The 20,687-nt window shown below is 46.2% G+C and overlaps 1 protein-coding gene across 1 annotated transcript in view; it reads right to left on the bottom strand.

Annotated features, from left to right (window-relative positions):
• The window catches only part of HGFAC (HGF activator), a 68,649-nt gene extending 60,025 nt beyond the window's left edge, over nucleotides 1–8,624 (bottom strand). The window contains exons 1-3 of the mRNA XM_039539233.1: nucleotides 8,467–8,624; nucleotides 6,702–6,756; nucleotides 4,022–4,118 (exon numbers count right to left, since the gene is read on the bottom strand). Of these exons, the coding sequence (XP_039395167.1) occupies nucleotides 4,022–4,118; nucleotides 6,702–6,756; nucleotides 8,467–8,565 (251 nt within the window). The 5' untranslated portion in view covers nucleotides 8,566–8,624. The remainder of the gene's footprint in view (nucleotides 1–4,021; nucleotides 4,119–6,701; nucleotides 6,757–8,466) is intronic.
• Nucleotides 8,625–20,687: the final 12,063 nt, after the last annotated feature.

Here is a 20,687-nt window from a genome sequence, read left to right on the forward strand (position 1 = left end):
GCAGTATAGATGCTGGTGCCCCAGGCTGGGACCCAAGGTCCAACAATTCCTAACCTGGGATTACAAATGAGTGTAAACTCTCAAGCACTAGGTAAACAAACCCAGGGTCTGCTAACTCGACTTCAACTGACCCTGGACTTACATTGCAGTGTAGACATCCCAGAGAGTCACAAGGTGGAACAGATTGTTAAACCAATAAGTTAACACATGTTACAAGAGACCATTCAAGGTGAAGTGGACATTAACACCTCTACAGTCACAGGACAACGGAGGGATAGTGGGTTACAGACTGTTATAATGAGCCATAAATTCAGTGTCTTTACTGAGTTCATGATTTTTAGTGTCTAGCAATGTCCTGGGACCAAAACGGCCACAACAACACTTCAAAGAGGTATTAAATAGGAAAGCCCTCAGGGTAAGCAATGTATCTAGAAAGCTTTAAATCAGCAGAACAATGTGCTGCTAGCCAATCTGTTTTAGTCTGTCAAGTGCTATATAAAGGGCCAGGTTGTGCCAAACTGCTGAGCAGGGGCCAGCCACAATGACAGTCCCTGATAATGTCCCTTCCAATATAAGCCACCTCAAAAAGAGCAGGCAGAAAGTGAAGTCTTATCTGCTCACCAGTCAGCAGAGTCATCTTAAGTCCATTATCATAGATGACTCCTGTGCAGCGCAGACTCATACGCACATAAGCTAACAAAAACAATGCACAAGGCAGCTCTCTCTTTGTTATGCAGTGCTAGTTTTCTGGCATCAAGATCTCTGAAGACATGTCAGGTTGCTTTTAGCTTATGAGCGAAGAGCATATGTTCGCTAGAAAGGTCAGAGATAAAGATGAAACAGACATGACTTGTCAAAATCAGGCAGCTACAACTACCTCCTCTCTTATCTGCCAACTTGTAAACTGTATTTGAAAACAGGAAGCACAAATGAAAGCCACCCAAGGTCAGCTCTCAAGTGTGCTCCAACCCTGGATCCCACACACTGGCTCTTTTTCAATTTCTACGGCATAGTTAGTTAAAGATATATATGGAGGATTTCAGGGATAGTTAAGAATCCTCCTGAACATGAAATAAACTGAAATGGGCCTAAAGATCAATCTGTAGTGTGTTGGCTCATTTAGATTGCAGGTTTCAAGAAAGCAAATTGCTCACATTATATTGAATTAAGATACTCTTGAAATATTGTTTCATTGGTGCCTTTCTCATCAGCTATTTACCTGTGGATAATCAGGATAATCAGAAGTGACCTCCTAGCTTGAATTACCTAGTTTAAATGAGAGACAAGATGGGAGAGGTAATATCTTTTATTGGGCCAACTTTTGTTGATGAGAGAGACAAGCTTTTTTGAGCTACACAGAGCTCTTCCTCGGGTCTGGAAAAAGTAATCAGAGCGTCACAGCTAGATATAAGACCGAACAGATAGTGTGGTACAAGGAGCTAGCACATATTCTAAGGGACAATTCAAGTTGAAGTGGCCCATTAACATCTCTGCAGTTATATGACAAAAAGGGGGGCTAGTGCGTTACAAACTGTTGTAATAAGCCATAAATCCAGTGTCTTTTTGCTAGACACTAAAAATCATGGTCTTAAGAGTTATGAATTTAAGCTCCCAGGGTCATCTTTTGAAAGTGTTATGCAGGTTTCCTTTGAGGATGAGGACGGATAGGTCAGATATAGAGTGATCACTTTGTGAAAAGTGTTCACCCACAGGTGATAGGGTGTTCTTGACTTTTATCATTTTCCTGTGTAAGTTCATTCAAGAGCGTAGTGATTGTCTGGTTTCACCCACGTAGTTGTTATTGGGACATTTAGTCACTGAGTGAGGTACACCACATGTTGTGATAAGCATTTGTAGCACCCATGGATCTTGAAAGGTGTGTTGTGGCAGGTGTTGATCATTGGTGCAGAGGAGGTATTTCGGCAGGTTTTGCATCTGTTGTTCTGACAGGATCTGGTGCCGCTTTGAGTTGGTGTGTCCTGGTCTGTAGAGAGCTCGCTTCGATGATGAGTTTAGAAAGGTTGGGCGGGGGGGTTGTTTCAGGAATGATTTCTTGCAAGATGGGGTCCCCATCGAATATGGGTTGTAGTTGTGTGATGATTCCCAGTATGGGTTCCAGAGTGAGGTGGTAGATGACAACAAGGGGTGTGCGGCCAGAGGGAGTTTTATTTATGTATTGAAGCAAGTTCTCTCAAGGTATTTTGGTGGCCCATTCCATGATGCAATCTACTTTTCTGGTGGAGTGTTCTTGTTTGGTGAAGGTGGTTTTAAGTGTGTTAAGGTGTATATCCCAAACTTTCTCTTGGGCGCTTATTCTGTGGTATCAGAGCCCCTGGCTGTAGATAACAGATTCATTGGTATCTTTGGGATGGTTACTGGATCTATGAAGGTAGGTGTGGTGATTCATGGGTTTCTTGTACAGTCATTCGTAAGGTTCCATTATTTAAGCTGATTGTGGTATCCAAGAAGTTGATGCTGGTGCGGGAACATTCCAGACAGAGTTTAATGGACAGGGAGTGGGTGTTAAAATTGTGGTGGAAATCTGTGAGGGAGTTTAAGTTGTTTGTCCAGAGGCTGAAAATATCATCAATGTATCTCAGGTATATCATTGGTTTCATGGTGCATTTCTCTCTGGAACACTCCCACACTAGCCTCAACTTCCTGAACATCACAATCAGCTTCAACAATGGATAGCTTGTCTCTCTCACCAACGGAAGTTAGTCCAATTAAATATATTACCTCACCCACTTTGTCTAATATCCTGGGACCGACACAGTTACAACAACACTAGTTTAAATGAATCCACATGAGACTGTCCTATGGTGCCTACACTACACTAGCACTTTACACCCACAATAGATATGCAGTCAAAGAAACACTTATGTCAATCATGAAAAAAGGCACTTGTCCAAAATAAAATCTAAGGGCTAGAACCTGCCTTCTACTGTGTATCTATTTACAAACACATTCTGTAACATTATCACATTTACCTACACCCTTAAATCTGCCACTTACGAATCATCTATAGGCAAAAAGATGGTCATACCCCTGTACTTCCTAGTCCACTCCCTATTTTGTCTTCTTATACCCACTTCTTGTGTCTGGTAGTAAACTAAGGCCATGTCTAGACTACAGCCCTTACAACAGCACAGCTGTGCAACTGCAAGTTCTCCTGTGTAGCCGCTCTACACCATCAGGGGAGAGCTCTCCTGCTGGCATAATTAACCCACCCCCAACGAGTGGCGGTAGCTATGACACCCAGAGGCACTTTCCCACCGACATAGCGCTGTCCATACCGGTGCTTTTGCCGGTGAAACTTTTGTCTGTTTGCCAGTGATGAGTAGGCTGATACTGTAGTCTGCCCCAGGGCGTGGGGCTAGATAATGACTGGCAGTAGCCTTATACTGAGATGAGGTGGGACCAGTGAGTGGGGGTTTCCCCGGGAGGGAAGACCCTGAGAGAAAGGGGTTACTGCTTGGGGGCAGCGCCCCAGCTAACAGGTAACTGGAGTCCTGGGAGGGACACGGGGCCAGAGGGCAAGCGGATCACCGAGAGGCCTGCAGAGGGCATTCCAGAGCTGGAATGAGCTAATTCCCAGAAGTCACCAGCAGGAGGCACTGCAGGGATGAGTCCGTTCGTCTACAGGTCATATTCTCCACTTATACCGCACAAGGAATTGCCAATGATCTGAACTGGAATTCCCATATATGAATCAAGGAAAGAATATGTATGACCCATGGTGAATAATTCTTCTGCATTCTTTTTGTGCGATGACGCATAATTCTTCTGCACTACTTTTGTGCATTCTTTGTGCCTTAAGACACTGGCATTGCCCCATCTCTTTCTGTATACAGGGCCTGAGCCAATGCTCACTGACATCTGTGGGAGTCTTTCTTTTGACTTCAGTGGGTGTTGGATTGGGCCCATAAAGATTTATGGTAAAAACAAGACTAATGATCAGATACCTACTCATTTTAATTTAAAATAAAGCACTGAATATTTCTTTGCAAAGCTGACTTACCATTTCTTTTGAGAAAATAGATTTGATATACATGTGTGGTACATCCTTCCACCATACCGAAAGGGAAATGTACATAGCTGTTCATCCTCTGTAAACACTGAAATACAAGAATAAAACGTTCCATGCAGTCACACACTGACATGCAGCTCGTTCCTTACACAAAAGTAATGCTAATTTAAAGGAAAGGAATCTTCAGGTATCTTAATAGGATGGTGCATCCTGTTTCTTGTGAACTCTGGTATAGTAAAAGGAAAAGGAAATCTCACTTAGAGTACACTGGATCTGCAGGCACTACAGCTAAAGCAACATTATTTAATTAGTCAGTGACAGAATAACAATTTCAGATAATTTCAGCTCATGAATATATGGCAATTTCCGGTACAGCCAGACATAATAATAATTAATAATAATAATACATTCATATTATTAATGTGATATCTGAAATACAGTAACTCCTCACTTGAAGTCGTCCCGGTTAACTCTGTCTCGTTGTTACGTTGCTGATCAATTAGGGAACATGCTCATTTAAAGTTGTGCAATGCTCCCTTCTAACGTCATTTGGCAGCTCTGCCTGCTTTGTCCACTGCTTGCAGGAAGAGCAGCCCGGTGCAGCTAGCTAGTGGGGGCTGTAACCAGGGTGGACCAGCAGCCCCCTATCAGCTCCCCGCTCCCCTAAGTTCCCTGTGCTGCAGCCGCCCAGCAGGCTATCAATTGCCAGGCAGTTCAGCTGTCCTTCCCCCCACTGCCATGTGCTGCCCCTGCCCTCTGCCTTGGAGCTGCTCCCAGAGACTCCTGCTTGCTGTGCAGGGGGGAAAGGGGGAGCTAATGTCAGGGTGTCCCCCTCCCCCCTGCTACTGCACCCCGCTTACCCCTTCTCCATATAGAGCAGGGAGGGGAAACAGATGGAGAGAGACATAGAGAGCTTGGGGCAGCAGCTGCTGTCTCAACTTCCTGATCCACTTAAAAAGACAATGCACTTAAGAGTGGGTCAGCTTACTTAAAGGGGCAGTGTGCATCTCTCTCTCTCTCCCACACACAAGGTGTGTGTTTGTCTCTGTCTGCTATGCTGTCTCCCCTCCCTCATGTTCGTGCTGCCCCGTGTGAGAGGCTACATTAACAACAATGTGTTAACCCTTAAGGGCTCAGCCAAGTGCTAGTTCATCACTTAGCAGCAAGGCATTCCCTGGGAAATATCCCTCCCTCTTCCACCCTCTAACTTCACCACCTCAACCAAGCGTCACAATCATCATAGCTGTGAATAGTATTAAATTGTTCATTTAAAACATATACTGTGTGTATATCTATATAATATATAGTTTTTTGTCTGGTGAAAAAAATTTCCTTGGAACCTAACCCCCCCATTTACATTAATTCTTATGGGGAAATTGGATTCGCTTAACATCATTTTGCTTAAAGTCGCATTTTTCAGCAACATAACTACATCATTAAGCAAGGAGTTACTGTAGTATTCACTGGGCCTCTATACCGCATAATAACATCCATTTAAAGTAAAGTGTCAGCCTGTAAAACAATCAAATAGACAAAAATGGCCAAAGGGATAGGAGGGTTGTAAAGGGTGGAAGAAGATACTTAATATGGGGACAAGTGAAGAAAAATGGACTGAGATAGATATCTAGAAGCAATGAGTCTACACCCACCGCCTCAGTAGTACAGTTGCCTAAGAAGGATCATGGGATCCCTATAAGGCAGGTAAGGCTAGATAAGGCCCTCCTACTTTTTACCGGCCATAAGGGCAAGTGATGGGGGAGAGGGGCGGAGAGGAGTGAGCGGGGGAGGGGTCTTGGGGGAAAGAGGTGGCACGGGGCCAGGGCCTTGAGGGGAAGTGGTGGTGCGAGGGCTCAGGAAGAAGGGGCAGCATGGGGGCAAAGCCTTGGAGGAGGGGATGGTGTGAGGGTGGGGCCATGGTTCAGAGAGCTTCCACCAACTCCTGGGCAAGATCCACAAAGGGATTTGGACACCTCGCTGTCACTTGAGGTGCTAAAATTCAAAATTTACATATGCAAACCCTCCCCCTCAATTGCCACCTAACACTGTAGGTGCCTAAAGTCCTAGGGACCTGGATTTTCACAGGTAAAGTCCCTTAGGCGCTTACAAATCTGCCACTGGGCAGGTGCACAGCCACTTCAGTCTAAATGCCTGCATGTAGCTCACACGTAAGCCCCAGCGTGATCCTCAGACCAGGTGTTCTGCCTATCTTACCTGTGGGGCCGGATCTGATAGGTGTTCTCAGAAGCTGCCTACCAGATTGGGTCCGGCACATAACACCCCAGAGGAAGAGGTAGCGCTGTCTCCCCAGCACCTTTATATCTTTTAGCCAGTGGCTAGAGCACTCAGTCATGATGTGGGAGACCCAGGTCAATTCTCTGCTCTGCCTGATGTGAAGAAGGGATTTGAACTTGGCTTTTCCCCACCCAGGAGGGTGCCCTAGCCACTGCACCATAGGATATTCTGAGGCAGGTGTCTCAGTATTTCCTGTTAGAGCTGCTCCACTGTGTATACATAATTAAATATGGATTGGGGCTCATCTTTCTGTTCCTCCGCCACTGTCTTTAAGAGTTCACGCTGAAACAAAAAACAGGCTTCTTATAGGGTTGCATAGCATAGATACAGGTAAACAGTTTGTTATTATTACTGATGCCTATTAGAATTGATTTGGTACCTCTGTGGTGAAAGATTTCATGTACTGGGCCTCTTCTTTGCGTAGACCCACGGTTCTACAAATAAAAATAATGCAGATTGAAAATACATAAATCCATTACATGAAACATTCTGTAAGGACGAAACATACATTCAGAGGAGTCCCAAAACATTTGTTATGTAGCACTGCTACAAGAATCCTATGATTTGTATGTGGTTTTGGCTAGGACACAGTCTTGTGAAAGAGAATAAATAAACATTAGCTGATGGAAGGTCGTGGCTTATCCAGGAAAAGCCAAACATGGTACAAGAATGCAGAAGACAAGCTTCATTATATCTCTCTGTTATCTAGGGACATATGTTCCTATTTCTTTTGGTGGGGAGCACGTCTTTCAAAGCTAGTTCACAACTATGAATAATGCCCCAACCTTTTGACCTTTCACATCATTTAGCAGTGTTAGCATGTGCTGAGTTATAAGCAATCTCTATTTGGGCTCACTGACCAGGAAATGAACACCGATAAAACTAAATATGTTAATTCTAATCAGCCACAAGAAATAAGAAATTATAGTAGGACATATAAAGTGCCACCACCACCAAAGGCACTCAGGACAACAAACAACAATAAAGCCGTGATTAAAATACAGTATCCATATAATATAAATTCAATATCAGTCAAGGGAACTGGCACATAAGGAAGGGGGAGAAATAGAAGGAAGTTAATAAAGAAGAAACCAAGCACGATTCTTCTAAAAAAGCAGCTTGAGATGTTTATTACTACAGGGAAAAGCTTAGATGGATGCAAGGAAGAAACAAGTTCCACACTCTGGAGCCTACAACAGCTCCATCACCTCCCAACCTAAGGCCTGATTCAACACCCAGTGGCTCAATCAGGATTGAGGCCCTTTGTGCTAGGCACTGTAGAAACACATAGAAAGAGACATTCCCTGGCCTGGAATGCTTACAGTCCAAGAGAAGATGCAACTAGAACATGTAATACACTGTTGAAAGGTGTGGGGGAGGACACCAGCAACAGAGGTGAGAACAGGTGGTTACCTAGGCTAGCTATGTGCAGTTAGATGGCTGAGCCAATTCTTTAAAAATATATAGACACAAATATTAGCATTATCATTAATCCCTAATGGCCCCACTTCTAACCACTACTGGTTTGAGCCCGGATCCAGAGCACTTATGTATGGGCTGCTTAATTTTAAGCATAGAAGCACTGAAAGTTCAGCACATGCATAAGTGCTTTGCTGTATCAGGACCTGCGCCAGGAGAAAGCTTAGTAGCCTGAGCACCAAGTGTGAAATACCTACATTCCAGTAGATGCACATGTTCAGATCCCAGCAGGGCAATCTAGAGGTAAAGATCCATGAAGTTTGATGCACGGGGTGGGTCTTATAGATGAAACCTTATAACTTGTGCTCCTGTCTGCTCGGCAAGAGCATTACAGATCCCTGGCATTTGTGTGCTCCTCCCTTGATAATTGGGCAGTGTATTACATGCTGGGGTTGCTGTTGTCCACCCTACTGGTAGGTGAAAGGACTCTTATATGCATAGCCATTGTAGTATTATTAGCATGACATGATACCTGATTTTCCACAAAGTTATCAGATAAATTATCCATGAAGAAAGATTTTGTCAGCTAACTTGCTTTGTGTAATTCAGCCTGCCGTCCAGCTCTACCCAATCAACCCAAGTATAAGTATCTGGCGCCTGTCGTTTCATGTCCAGCCTTTGGTGCACTGACCAGCCATTCCAAATCACAAGAAAATCACACTTACCGTCCCTGTACAGTCACTGCTAAAAGTCAAAGCCAGGATGACAACAATGAAAGGACTGCAGGCTTTCATCTTCATTTTCCGTTCCAAAAAGCCCTGCATACAGCCGTAGGGCTGGGCTGTTCTGCTGCTCAGGGGTCTGAAGCTGGCGGATAAATCAGCTACAGGCTTTCGCAAGAGATTTGGATATACCAAAATCTCCCAGTGGTTCACTTGACTTTAGAGTATTTTAACTTGTTAAGTAATCAGAGCTCTTATCAGTGTTAATCATTAACTTCTTTGTGGGCTGATGTGAATGCAGTTTTTGGAGCTATTTTATTAAAACCACAGGGACTGAATAGCTTTCAAAGGGCACTGTGTGGAGATAAGTGCCCTCCACTTGCCCTGAACTCAGTGGGTATGAAATGTACTCAGCACATCCACAGGATCCAGCTTGATGTTACTTGTACTCAGAAAGCTATTTGCAACGGGAGCACTTCTTCTCTCTTTTCCTTTGATATGTAATTATAAACACGATACGGTAATTATGAAGAGCTCCAAACAAGCCACTCAGGAAACGATGCTATGTGGCAAAACATGGAACAGATCAATGCCAATATCAGACAAACACAAGAATTATTCATTAACAGATGGTTACCTGGCCAGCAGTTACTTATAAGAATGCTGGAGCAGTGAGCTAGGAAAAAATAAAAGAGAAAGAAAATGCACAGTACTCTGATGAAACAGAAATAATAAACCCATTCTACAGGAAGGTATGGTCCACACTTAAAGTTTTATCGGCATAGCTAAGTCAGTTAAGGGTTTCATTTTTACCAACATACCTCCCGCCAATGAAGCGCTGTCCACACCAGTGCTTTTCATCGTTAAAACTTTTGTCATTCAGGAGGCTGTTTTTTCACACTCCTGAGTGACAAAAGTTCTAACAATGAAAGTGTCAGTGTAGACAGAGCCCTAGTGTGAACACACTTATATCAGTATAACTATGCTTATAAGTGGGGGACTTGGCATAAACTATACCAGTGAAAGTCCTTTCATACTGCTATAACGGTGTTCACACTAGTGGATTTTCCCAGTATAGTTATACTGGTATAATTATACAGGCAAAACCTTCCTAGTGTAGGCAACGCCTTAAAAGTGAACAACAAAGGCTGGGTGAATTTTGAATTCACTCCAGATTCAGCAATAAATAATAATTATACTTGGCACTTACATAGCATCTGTTATCTAAGGGGATCTGAAATTAATTAATCCCCACAGAACCTGTGGGATGTAGGTATGTATAATTATCCCCCATTTTACAGGTGGGAAGTATGAGATACAGAGAAGTTAAATGATTCACCAAGGTCACAAAGGAATTCTGTGGCAGAGCAGGGATAGAACACACATCTCCCAGCTATCAGTCTCATGCCTTACCTCTAACACCATCCATTCTCTAGTTAACTGGGCTCCAGAATGGCAGGTCCCATACTATGGTTTGTGGACTACCAGTGATCCCAATTGGCCTTTCCACGTGGTCAAGAAAGAGCCAGGCAGCTAACTGATATTGCTAATTCAGTCACTTGGTTTGCTGTTCCAGCAAGTATACCTGAAAGCTGGGAGGGAAGTCACTACTAGGGGTCATCGTTCAGTAAAGAAAGCAGCCTCCTCCACCCCTTGCCAGACCCAGGACCAGCCACCATTAGGGCCAGGACTGCAGTATTTCAGTGAAGCCCGAGGCAGGATCTAGGATAACTTATTTATTTACCTAAAACAGGAAATGACACAAAGTACTAATGATGATGCCATAATCTAGTCTGTCTGTGTTCTCTGACCCAGTCTCTGCTACTGGCTCCTTTCCCTAAGAGTGGGAACTGACAAGCAGAGGGACACTGTAAGTTTCCTGCTGGTTGAGTGGCAACTTTAAACTTTCTGCTAAAACGCAATGCTTTATAATACAAGGAAAAAGAAGAAGCCGCGACTGCTGTCACCACCGGGAATTGTCACATCTGGGAGCCAGAGCTGCTGACAGCATAGAGAAAAGACAGTTACCTTTTCCATAACTGGCATTCTTCGAGATGTGTTGCTCATGTCTATTTCACAATAGGTGTGTGCCAGAAGTTTTTCCCCTAGCAGTACCTGTAGGGGGGGGAGCGCCCCCCGCAACCCCTGGAGTGGCACCTGCCTGGTGCAGTATAAGGGGTGCTGCGTGCTCCTCCCACCCTCAGTTCCTTCATGCCAGACAACTCCAACAGAGGGGCAGGAGGGTGAGATGTGGAATAGACATGAGCAACACATCTTGAAGAACACCAGTTATGGAAAAGGAAACTGTCTTTTCTTCTTCAAGTGATTGCTCATGTGTATTCCACAACAGGTGATTCCAAGCTATACCTGATGGAGGTGGGTAGGAGTTCACAAAGTCTCGGGATGGAAAACAGCCCTGACAAACCTGGCATCTTCCCTGGTTTGGGAGATGATTGCATAATGCAAGGTGAACATGTGAACCAAAGACCATGTGGCAACCCTACAAATGTCCTGAACGGGGACATGGGCTAAAAAGGTGGCCGACCAGGCCTGCGCCCTTGTTGAGTGTGCCCTCACAATTGAGGGTGGGGCGATCCCCACCAGGTCATAACAGGTACGGATGCATGAGGTGATCCAGTTGGAGAGCCGCTGAGTGGAGATTGGCCGACCCCTCATGCGTTTGGCCGAGGCGAAGAACAGCTGTGAGGACTTCCTGACCAGCTTCGTATGCTCCAGGTAAAAGGCCAGAGCATGTTTCACATCCAGCGTGTGGAGGCGGCGCTCGTCACTGGACACATGGGGCTTGGGGCAGAGGACGGCAGGAAAATGTCCTGATCCATGTGGTAAGTGGAGACCACCTTCGGGAGGAATGAAGGATGTGGGCAGAGTTGGACCCTATCCTTATGGAATACCATGAACAGGGGCTTGGAGGTCAGGGCCTAGCCGACGTGATCACCACCAGGAAGGCCACCTTCCATGAGAGGTGCAACCAGGAGCATGTAGCTAGCGGCTCAAACGGGGGGCCCGTCAGCTGGGCCAGCACCAAGGTCAGGTCCCACTGTGGGACTAAGTTATGGGAAGAGATGATCCAATCCCTTAAGGAATTGGCCATTCATAGCATGGGAGAACACCGTGTGCTCCTGGACCGGCTGGTGGAAGGCCGATATGGCCGGCAAATGCACCTTGATGGAAAAGGACACCAGGCCCTGGGCTTTAAGGTGAGGGAGGTAGTCCAAAATGAGCTGGATCGGGGCAGCCACGGGGGAAACACCCTGGTCATCCGCCCATCAGGAAAAGCAAGACCACTTTGCCAAGTAGGCGTGGTGCGTGGAGGGTAGCCTGCTTTCCAAGAGGACATGCTGAACCCCTTCCGAGCATGTCCTTTCCTCCCAGCCTAACCATTAAGCATCCATGCCATGAGGTGGAGTGCTGCTAGGTTGGGGTGGAGGAGGCAGCCCTGGTCCTGGGAGAGCAGGTCTGGGCAGGACATCAACGGCCATGGCGGGGCGACCGCCAGGCTCGTGAGAGTCCCGTACCAATGCTGCCTGGGCCACGCCGGGGCAATCAGGAGGACGCAGGTCCTGTCCGTCTTTATCTTTTCCAGGACCTTGCCTATCAGCGGGAACGGGGGGAAGGCATAGAGAAACTGGCCTGACCAGGACACGAGGAAGGCACTGGAGATAGTGCTTTATAAGTGGGCTCGTATTTAGAGTGGGTGGCCTGGGTGGGAGCCTGCTGTGGCTTAAACTTAGGTCTAGCCGGAACCAGAATATAGAGGCCAAGAGTCTAAAGCATAGTGCGGGAGTCTTTCAGGCCATACAGTTTTATATCTGTCTGTTCCACAAACAGAGCCTTGCCATCAAACGGGAGGTCCTGCAAAGAGGTCTGCACCTCACTGGACAACCCAGAGAGCAGGAGCCACAACGCCCTTCTCATGGACACCTGAGAGGTCAGCAGTGTTCTACATTATTTCCAGGTGTACATTAAATGTGTAAATGGAAATCTTATCACTCAGTTACTGACAAGTTGAGGGTAAAGAATAATACAATACTTTGCAATGAATATATGATCTCCAGTTTATTTTTGTAAATTACTTTAATGTTTATCAAGGTAAATGAGGCTTTCTTCTTTTAAAGCCAATTTCTTCTTTTTACCTGTATAGTTAATATGGGGCAGCCTAATGGTGGGATCTGTTGCTGGCTCCAGAAGTGATTTTATTACGACAATTAAGTTGATAATATTGTAACAAGGTACCAAATCCAAGTTCCCTGATAACAAGACAATTCTAGGATGTGGAATGATTAACACAATGGGGGAGTCTGAGATGTTAGGACTCTCTTTCAGTTGGTTTGTTCTGATTTCATGCTGTATAAGGATATCACTAATGTATGTGTCATTTTTACATGATAGACCATATCAGTCTTATAACTATTTCTAAATGGGGAATAATTTAAAGTGTGGCTATGGTGAGAAAAGTTACTTTTTATTCCACATACCTGCTCTTGATGGACACAATTAATCCCTAAATTAATGGGACATAGGAGCCTAAGTCACTTGGGTGCTTTTGAAAAATCCCAACAATAGGCAGCATGGTTGGTCAGTGCACAACTGCAGCAAATGGGAATAGCTGCAGGATATTTGTAACTGGACAGCAGGGATTCAGCATGCACAAACTCAGAGCTGTTGCATATCAGCAGCTAATCCTGGAACTGAAATACATGCATGCACTTAAATGCTAACTTCTCCTCCCCAATCCTCTCACCACCCACATTTCTCCAGCACTCCTGACAACTCTGCTAGCTTCCCTGTCACTCAAGCACATAAATCTGGGGTTATCTATGACTCCTTTTTACTCTCCTTACACTGAAGCTCTTCCCAAATCTCACCACTTCTCCCTCCCCTCTGTAACACTTAAAATCTGCTCCTCCTTCACCAAGTCCACTACTGAAATCCCAGTAAACACTAACACCAAGGTTCTTGTAACGTGGCTTGTAACCTGCTTACTAGTCTCCCGGGCTCTCTCTCTCTCTCTCTCTAGCATTCAGCAGACAAAATGACTTTTCTCTCCCTCCTCAAGTCCTTCCACTGATTCTCCCTCTTTCCACAAAGAACCATTTGTCCTGCTCTGCAGATCTCTGCCCTGCCTATTCATCTACCATCACTCACCACCTTGATCTCTGGGTTCTGCCCCCTTTTTCTCCTCATTGCTCCCTTGGCCTCCTCCTCTCACACTGGTCTTTGTGCCTTTCATACATTGCTCCCTAGACCTCAGACAATATCCCTCTTCTTGCATGCTATGTTCTGACTGTCATCCGTCAAAGCCCTCTTCATAACCCACTTCTCACCTTGCTGTCCAACAGGGACTCCTGGTCCTACCATCTTCCTGTTCCCTTGTTGCCCTTCCTAGTTTCTGCTTAAAAATATCAGAAGCCACAATTCTGTCACAATACAGTATGGCTCACATTATTTTTATTTGTTTTAATCCTCACATCTCTTTCCCTAACCCCCTGAGTGGTTCACAACTTTTCCAAACACCGACCGCATATTACAACAGAAAACAAGTTTTGGGATTCACCTCCGCCCCTACATAGTTTCCAGAAACCGCTCCTATCTAGCCATAAAAAAAATTGAGAGGTTGGTCATCCTCAACCATACATTTGTTCATGACTCCCTAGGGGTCCGCAGACCTGAGATTGAGAACTCATGCCTATCCCCTTCCTGTATCAGTCTTTCATGCACTATAGTATCACAAAGAGGTGCATAACATGCCAGTCACAATATAACTCCACCTGTCACAGCATTAATTGCATTCCTTCCCTCTCACCCCCCTTTCGGATATGCTACTTCTCGGGTTGCAGGATATTGTGTAAGGTTTTATCCTCTATCTGCGATTCTCCTCCTTTCAGCACACCCTGTCTCATTTGTCCCCTCTACAGATTAACTCATGCAAACCAGTTTTTCCAATGCCTAATTGCCACGGGGTCTTTAACCACTGCACCTCTCTTCAATTTATTACAAGAGCCCTGCCTACACCCTAGGCACTGTATGAAAATGTATGGCCATACAGCCACTTTCAGTATCGTTTCATGTACCAAAAGAGCATTAGCTCAAGACTGAACTATCAAGACACGCAAAAAGGACAATAAAAGAGATAGGGCTCAAGCTGAAAAAATCAGATCTGGATTTCAAACACGCAACATTCAGGGCTGTTCTTGATCCAGGGTTTTTCTTTAAGCCACTATAAAGAGAGGGGCCACTGCACAAACCAGAAGTTTAGAGATATTTAGATCCAGGATCTTCGTTGCATCCCATATCAACACAATAGTGGCAACACCAAGTACCGCATGTATGGAGATACAGTGAAATGTGTAAATAACATGGCCATAGCCAACTAAGGGCAAAGGTGCTTCTTCAGGTATGTCTAATATGCAATTAAACAGCAGCAGCTGGCCCATGTCAGCTGACTCAAGCTCACAGGGATTGGACTATAGGGCTGTAAAACTGCAGTGTAGATATTCAGGCTCGGGCTGGAGCCTGAGCTCTGGGACCCCACGAGGGAGGAGGATGCCAGCGCCTGGCTCTGGGGAAAGCGGTGGATGTGATGTATCTTGACTTTAGCAAAGCTTTTGATACGGTCTCCCACAGTATTCTTGCCAGCAAGTTAAAAAAATATGGATTGGATGAATGGACTATAAGGTGGATAGAAAGCTGGCTAGATCGTCGGGTTCAATGGGTAGTGATCAATGACTTGATGTCTATTTGGCAGCTGGTATCAAGCGGAGTGCCCCAGGGATTGGTCCTGGGGCCGGTTTTGTTCAACATCTTTATTAATTATCTGGATGATGGGATTAATTGCACCATCAGCAAGTTTGCAGATGACACTAAGATGTGGGGAGAGGTAAATACAATGGAGGGTAGGGATAGGGTCCAGAATGACCTAGACAAATTGGAGGATTGGGCCAGAAGAAATCTGATGAGGTTCAACAAGGAAAAGTGCAGAGGTCTGCACTTAAGAAGGAAGAATCCCATGTACTGCTACAGGGTGGGGACCGACTGGCTAAGCAGCAGTTCTGCAGAAAAGGACCTGTGGATTACAGTGGACAAGAAGCTGGATACGAGTCAGCAGTGTGCCCTTGTTGCCAAGAAGGCCAATGGCATATTGGGCTGTATTAGTAGGAGCATTGCCAGCAGATCTAGGAAAGTGATTATTCCCCTCTGTTTGGCACTGGTGAGGCCACACCTGGAGTATTGCTTCCAGTTTTGGTCCCCCCTACTAAAGAAGGGATGTGGACAAATTGGAGACAGTCCAGCAGAGGGCAACAAAAATGATTAGGGGGCTGGGACACATGACTTATGAGGAGAGGCTGAGGGAACTGGGGTTATTTAGTCTGCAGAAGAGAAGAGTGAGGGGGAATTGGATAGCAGCCTTCAGTTACCTGAAGGGGGGTTCCAATAAGAATGGAGCTCGGCTGTTCTCAGTGGTGGCAGATGACAGAACAAGAAGCAATGGTCTTAAGTTGCAGTGCGGGAAATTTAGGTTGGATATTTGGAAAAACTATTTCACTAGGAGAGTGGTGAAGCACTGGAGTGGGTTACCTAGGGAAGAAGTGGAATCTCCATCTTTAGAGGTTTTTAAGGCCCAGCTTGACAAAGCCCTGGCTGGGATGATTTAGTTGGGGTTGGTCCTACTTTGAGCAGGGGGTTGGACTAGATGACCTCCTGAGGTCTCTTCCAACCCTAATATTCTATGATTCTAACATCTATATTGCAATATTATAGCTCTACAACCTAACCCCTGTAAGCCCAAATCAGCGGATGCCAGCCATCCGCAGGTGTTTAATTGCAGTGTAGACATATCCTTCATGTTTCACAGCTCAGAAACTGGATGTTTTCTCCTGCTATTTAAAGAGAGAGGGAAATTTAGGAAGTCTCATCTTCGGAGACTCTGTTATGCACATCTAACTACAACCCTGGCCTGAAACTCTAGCCACCGCCAGAGATGTATGACTTTTTACTCTAGCACAAGAGGCATGTGTGTAATGAAAACTGGCTGAAAGAGATGCATAGAGATGTCTAGTGGTAAATGTCCCCACCCATAACTGCCGCCAACCCAGTTAGATGACTTCAGCACAAGCCAATTTGCAACTGTTAGGCATTTTCATTTTTAGATGTGCTCAAATCCTTGCTGTTCCACCCACTCCCTTCATTAGCATATTAGACGCCCCCATTGCATGCTTTTAGATGGTCTATAAATCAGGTGTGTGTGTGAAGGAGGTAGCTTTGCCTCTATAACCTTAAGGAGGCTAAATCTTTCTCTTGCAACTTTGGAAAATGTTCTTTGTAAGAAAAACATTTTCCCCTTTTCAGCCCCATAAGCGCAGCTGACCTCGGGTTGTTAGTTGCTGTGATATGGCAGTGTTCAGAGCTTAAAAGGAATTATTCTAATTGCAACCCTGATAACATGCAGCATGGAAACCTCCCAATTTCCCCAGGTGTCTCATTAAACACCTACTCACAGTTTACAGATAATGGACGTATAACACATGTGTAAGTGCCAGAATACACCCCCTGACCCACCCCTGCTGTGGCTGTTGGATTTAGTCACCATAGGAAAATCTCACCATTACGTGCCTCCTGCAGAAATGTGTGTATAAACAGTGTGTGTTTCTGGGCAACTTTCAGCGTGCTCTTCTGGCATGTGTTCGATGGGTGTGCATCACTGAAAATCTAGCTCCCAGTCAGGGGCGGCTCTACATATTCCGCCGCCCCAAGCAGTCAGGCGCGGGAGGCGCCCCGGAAGCAGCGGACCTCCCGCGGGCTTGACTGGTGAGGGTCCGCTAGTCGCGCGGCTCGGCTGGACCTCCCGCAGCTGCGGGCGATTCGCTGGTCCGGCGGCTGCGGTTGAGCTGCCGCAGTCACGCCTGCGGGAGGTCCAGCCGACCCACGCGACCAGCGAACCGTCCGCAGTCACGCCTGCGGCGGATCCGGTCGTCCCGGGACTCCGGTGGACCTCCCGCAGCCGTGACTGCGGCAGGTCTGCCAGCCCAATCTGCCGCCCCTGCTGGCAAGTGCCGCCCCACGCGCGTGCTTGTCGCGCTGGGGTCTGGAGCCGGCCCTGCTCCCAGTGCAAGAGGGCTGTTTTGGACGCATGGTTTAGAACAAGTACATCATCACTGTAATGAAGCTTACCTTCAATTACTGACATGTACTCGCAACCTGAATCCAGATTAACCTAATTTTTATCTGGCAATTTCCACGGGTTTTTTAATTTAAAAAATTCATACAAAAACCGCAGAGAATGTTCCTGTGGGATATTTCTCATGATCTGAAGAGATGAAGTATGACTTACATAATTTTTTGGAGTAGTTAACTTTTATACTTTAACTCTTACAAACAGATTTACCAGTACGCTCTGGTTGCTTCACCCCACTCTGGAGCACTACAGAGCAGCCAGAGCTTACAGATAAAACTTCCCTTCTCTCCTTTCCCCATCCCCTCTAACTTCTCCCTCTCCTTCTCTGATCCTTTCCCATTCTCCCTCCTTTTCCTTCCCATTTTCACCTCCCATCTCTTCCCTCTCGCTTTTCACTTCCCCCACACTACCACTCCTCCTCCCATTTCTTTCCCTTTCCATTTCTCCCTATCTTTTCCTCCTCCCCACTTCCTGCTCTCCCCTTTCTTCCATCTCCCTTCCTGTCTCTGGGTCTGTGACAGCCCAGGGCAGAGCCCCCTTTCTCCCCACACAGCCCTCCCTGCAAACCAGCCAAGCTCCCTGCAGCTCTTCTCCCTGAGACACAGCCCACAACATAGACATGCCTGGAGCCACATTTCCACCACACACTTTACATCCCCTCCAATCAGAGGTGAGATAGGGTGGGGCTGAGCTGGGTGGGCAAGGGGCAGCTGTGACCCCCTTTCCACTCTCCCCTGCTTGGCCCCATCTCCCTTTCTCCTCTTTCCCCTCCCCCACCCTTTCCCGTCTACCCCATCTTCTTCCTTCCCACAGCTTCCCCCTTTTTCCTTTCCCTCTCACTTCTCCCCATCTTTTCCCCTCCCCTCCCTCTTTCCATACACTCAACTCTCCCTCTATTCCTTTCCCCTCTCCTATCTCCCTACCCCGGAAGGGGTGAAGTAAGGTGACGGGTTAACAAGGATGGGGTGGGAGGAGAGGCGGAGGAGATGGGAGAGAAACAGGGGAAGGAAAAGGAGGAGCTGGGGAAGGCGTGAGACTCTGTGGGAAGAGGACGCGAGGAGGAGAGAGAGGCTAGAGAGGGGAGGTGAAGAAGGGGGAAAGGGATCAGGGAAAGGGTGAGAGGAGAGAGATTGAGGAAGGAGAAGGGGAAAGAAAGGGAGATGAGAGGGAAGGACAAGGAAGAGGAGAAGGAGGAGAAGGGAGAAAAGGTTAAGGGGAAGGGTTAAGGAGGAAAGGTAGAAATGGATAAGGGGAAGATGGGGGAGGGGAGGTGGAGCAAGGGGCAGAGGGGGAAGAGAAAGGGTGAAAGGGAAGGATGAGGAGGCACAGAGAAGAGGGAGAAGGGTGAGAAGTGTAGAAAGAGACAGGCTGGAGAAGGGCAAAGGGGGAGGAGGAAGAGAGTGAGCAGAAAGAGGGGATGAAGGGGAGAAGCAGGGTGATGGGGAGGAGGAGAAGGAAAGGGGAACTGGCTCTAGCAGAGGCCAAAATCACACTACTGAGGATAAATTCGCTAAAGCTGACAACACAATAGATAGTGAGGTGAGGTCTGGCTACACTACAAGTGAAGTGCTACAATCTCACCTTCACTTGCAGTGCAGGCAACGACAGTAGAGAAGACTTGGCTGAACAGGCTTCAGCACAGGCTAGCAACCAGCATACATGGCCACCTGGGACCCACGGTAGGTACTCTGGTTCTCGCCTGTAGAGTGCTGAAGCCCGTGCTACCACATCTATGCTACTATTGTTATCTATGCTAGCTAGATTAAAGCTAGCACAGGTATGCTGACTCATGCTACAATCACATCTTCACTTCCAGTGTAGATACATAGTGCAGATGACCCCACTGCAGGGAGTGGCTATGCTGCTGGGGTGCACCAATCCCTTGGATTTTTGGTAGGTACAGGGTGTACCACATGCTCAGAGGCAAAGCTCCAGGCACTGTAGGCTCTAACCCTCAGTGGGTTCCCATAAACACTCACTGTCTGATGAATAACAAAGGGATGCCTCACCAGGGCTGAGCACAAGGGCTTGGAGATGCAAACAAAAGGTGAACCATCAGCTCCTAACTCAGCCCCTCAGGGCATCCCGTCCTCGGGTATGAAGGCGAGGCTTCTCAGGCCTACAGCCAGGGATTCACACTTCAAGCCACCCCTTTTCCTAAAGCATTATGCATTGGTCCAGTCCTTTTGCCCAGCAGGTGTAGTCTTGTTCAGACCCTCCACACAGTCCCTCTGTTTGAAGGCCACTCCTAACTATCCACTAGGGCTAGCACTGGCCCCCTTCCAGTAGGCTATTTCCCAGCCTGACTCTCAGACCCAGCTCCCAAGCTGCCCAGCCTTCTTTCCACAGCCAGCTCTCAGCCTGCAGCCTCCAGCCTGCTGCTGCTCACATGCCTTCAAAGCCAGGTTCCCCCAGGCAGTGCTTCCCTTTTGTGTTCTGGAGTGATTATGGAGCCCCCTACCAACCACATATTGCATTGGGGGTTAACACGGTGTTCAGTAAGGAACCAACAGTTTCATTACAGACAGGAAAGGTGATGGCAGCATTGCTAATCTCAACTGTTCTAATATCATGAGTCAGGTCCTCCCAAAATCAGATTATTGGCTTTAAAAATTATGTGTTTTTTTTTAAATAACATATGTTGGATTCTCTTTATTTTCTTTCTGGTTTCTGAGTCTTTACAATGCACTCGGATAATCTTTTCAAGTTAAAGTTGATTCCAGCAGTAGGGGCTTTAAGAAAAAATATGGCAAGACTCATGATAAAATTGGAAGAGTTAACAACACCATGATTGGGTGATTATAAATACATAGATTAGATAGACAGATACCCAGAAAAAAATCTACATTAAAATGGAGTTGAGAGGAAATATCTGTAATTTATGGTAAATTTCATTACAGAGATATTGTAATTATCCTCAAACCAAATATTATAAACCTAGCAAAATCAGTTAAGGTTACATTTAAAAGACATCCAAACATGTTAAGGTATGGAAATGCATAGTTAGTCACCCAAACATCTTTAAAACTGC

This window comes from Mauremys reevesii, linkage group 5 (assembly GCF_016161935.1).
Source record: "Mauremys reevesii isolate NIE-2019 linkage group 5, ASM1616193v1, whole genome shotgun sequence".
In the NCBI taxonomy this organism is placed as follows: Eukaryota; Metazoa; Chordata; order Testudines; family Geoemydidae; genus Mauremys; species Mauremys reevesii.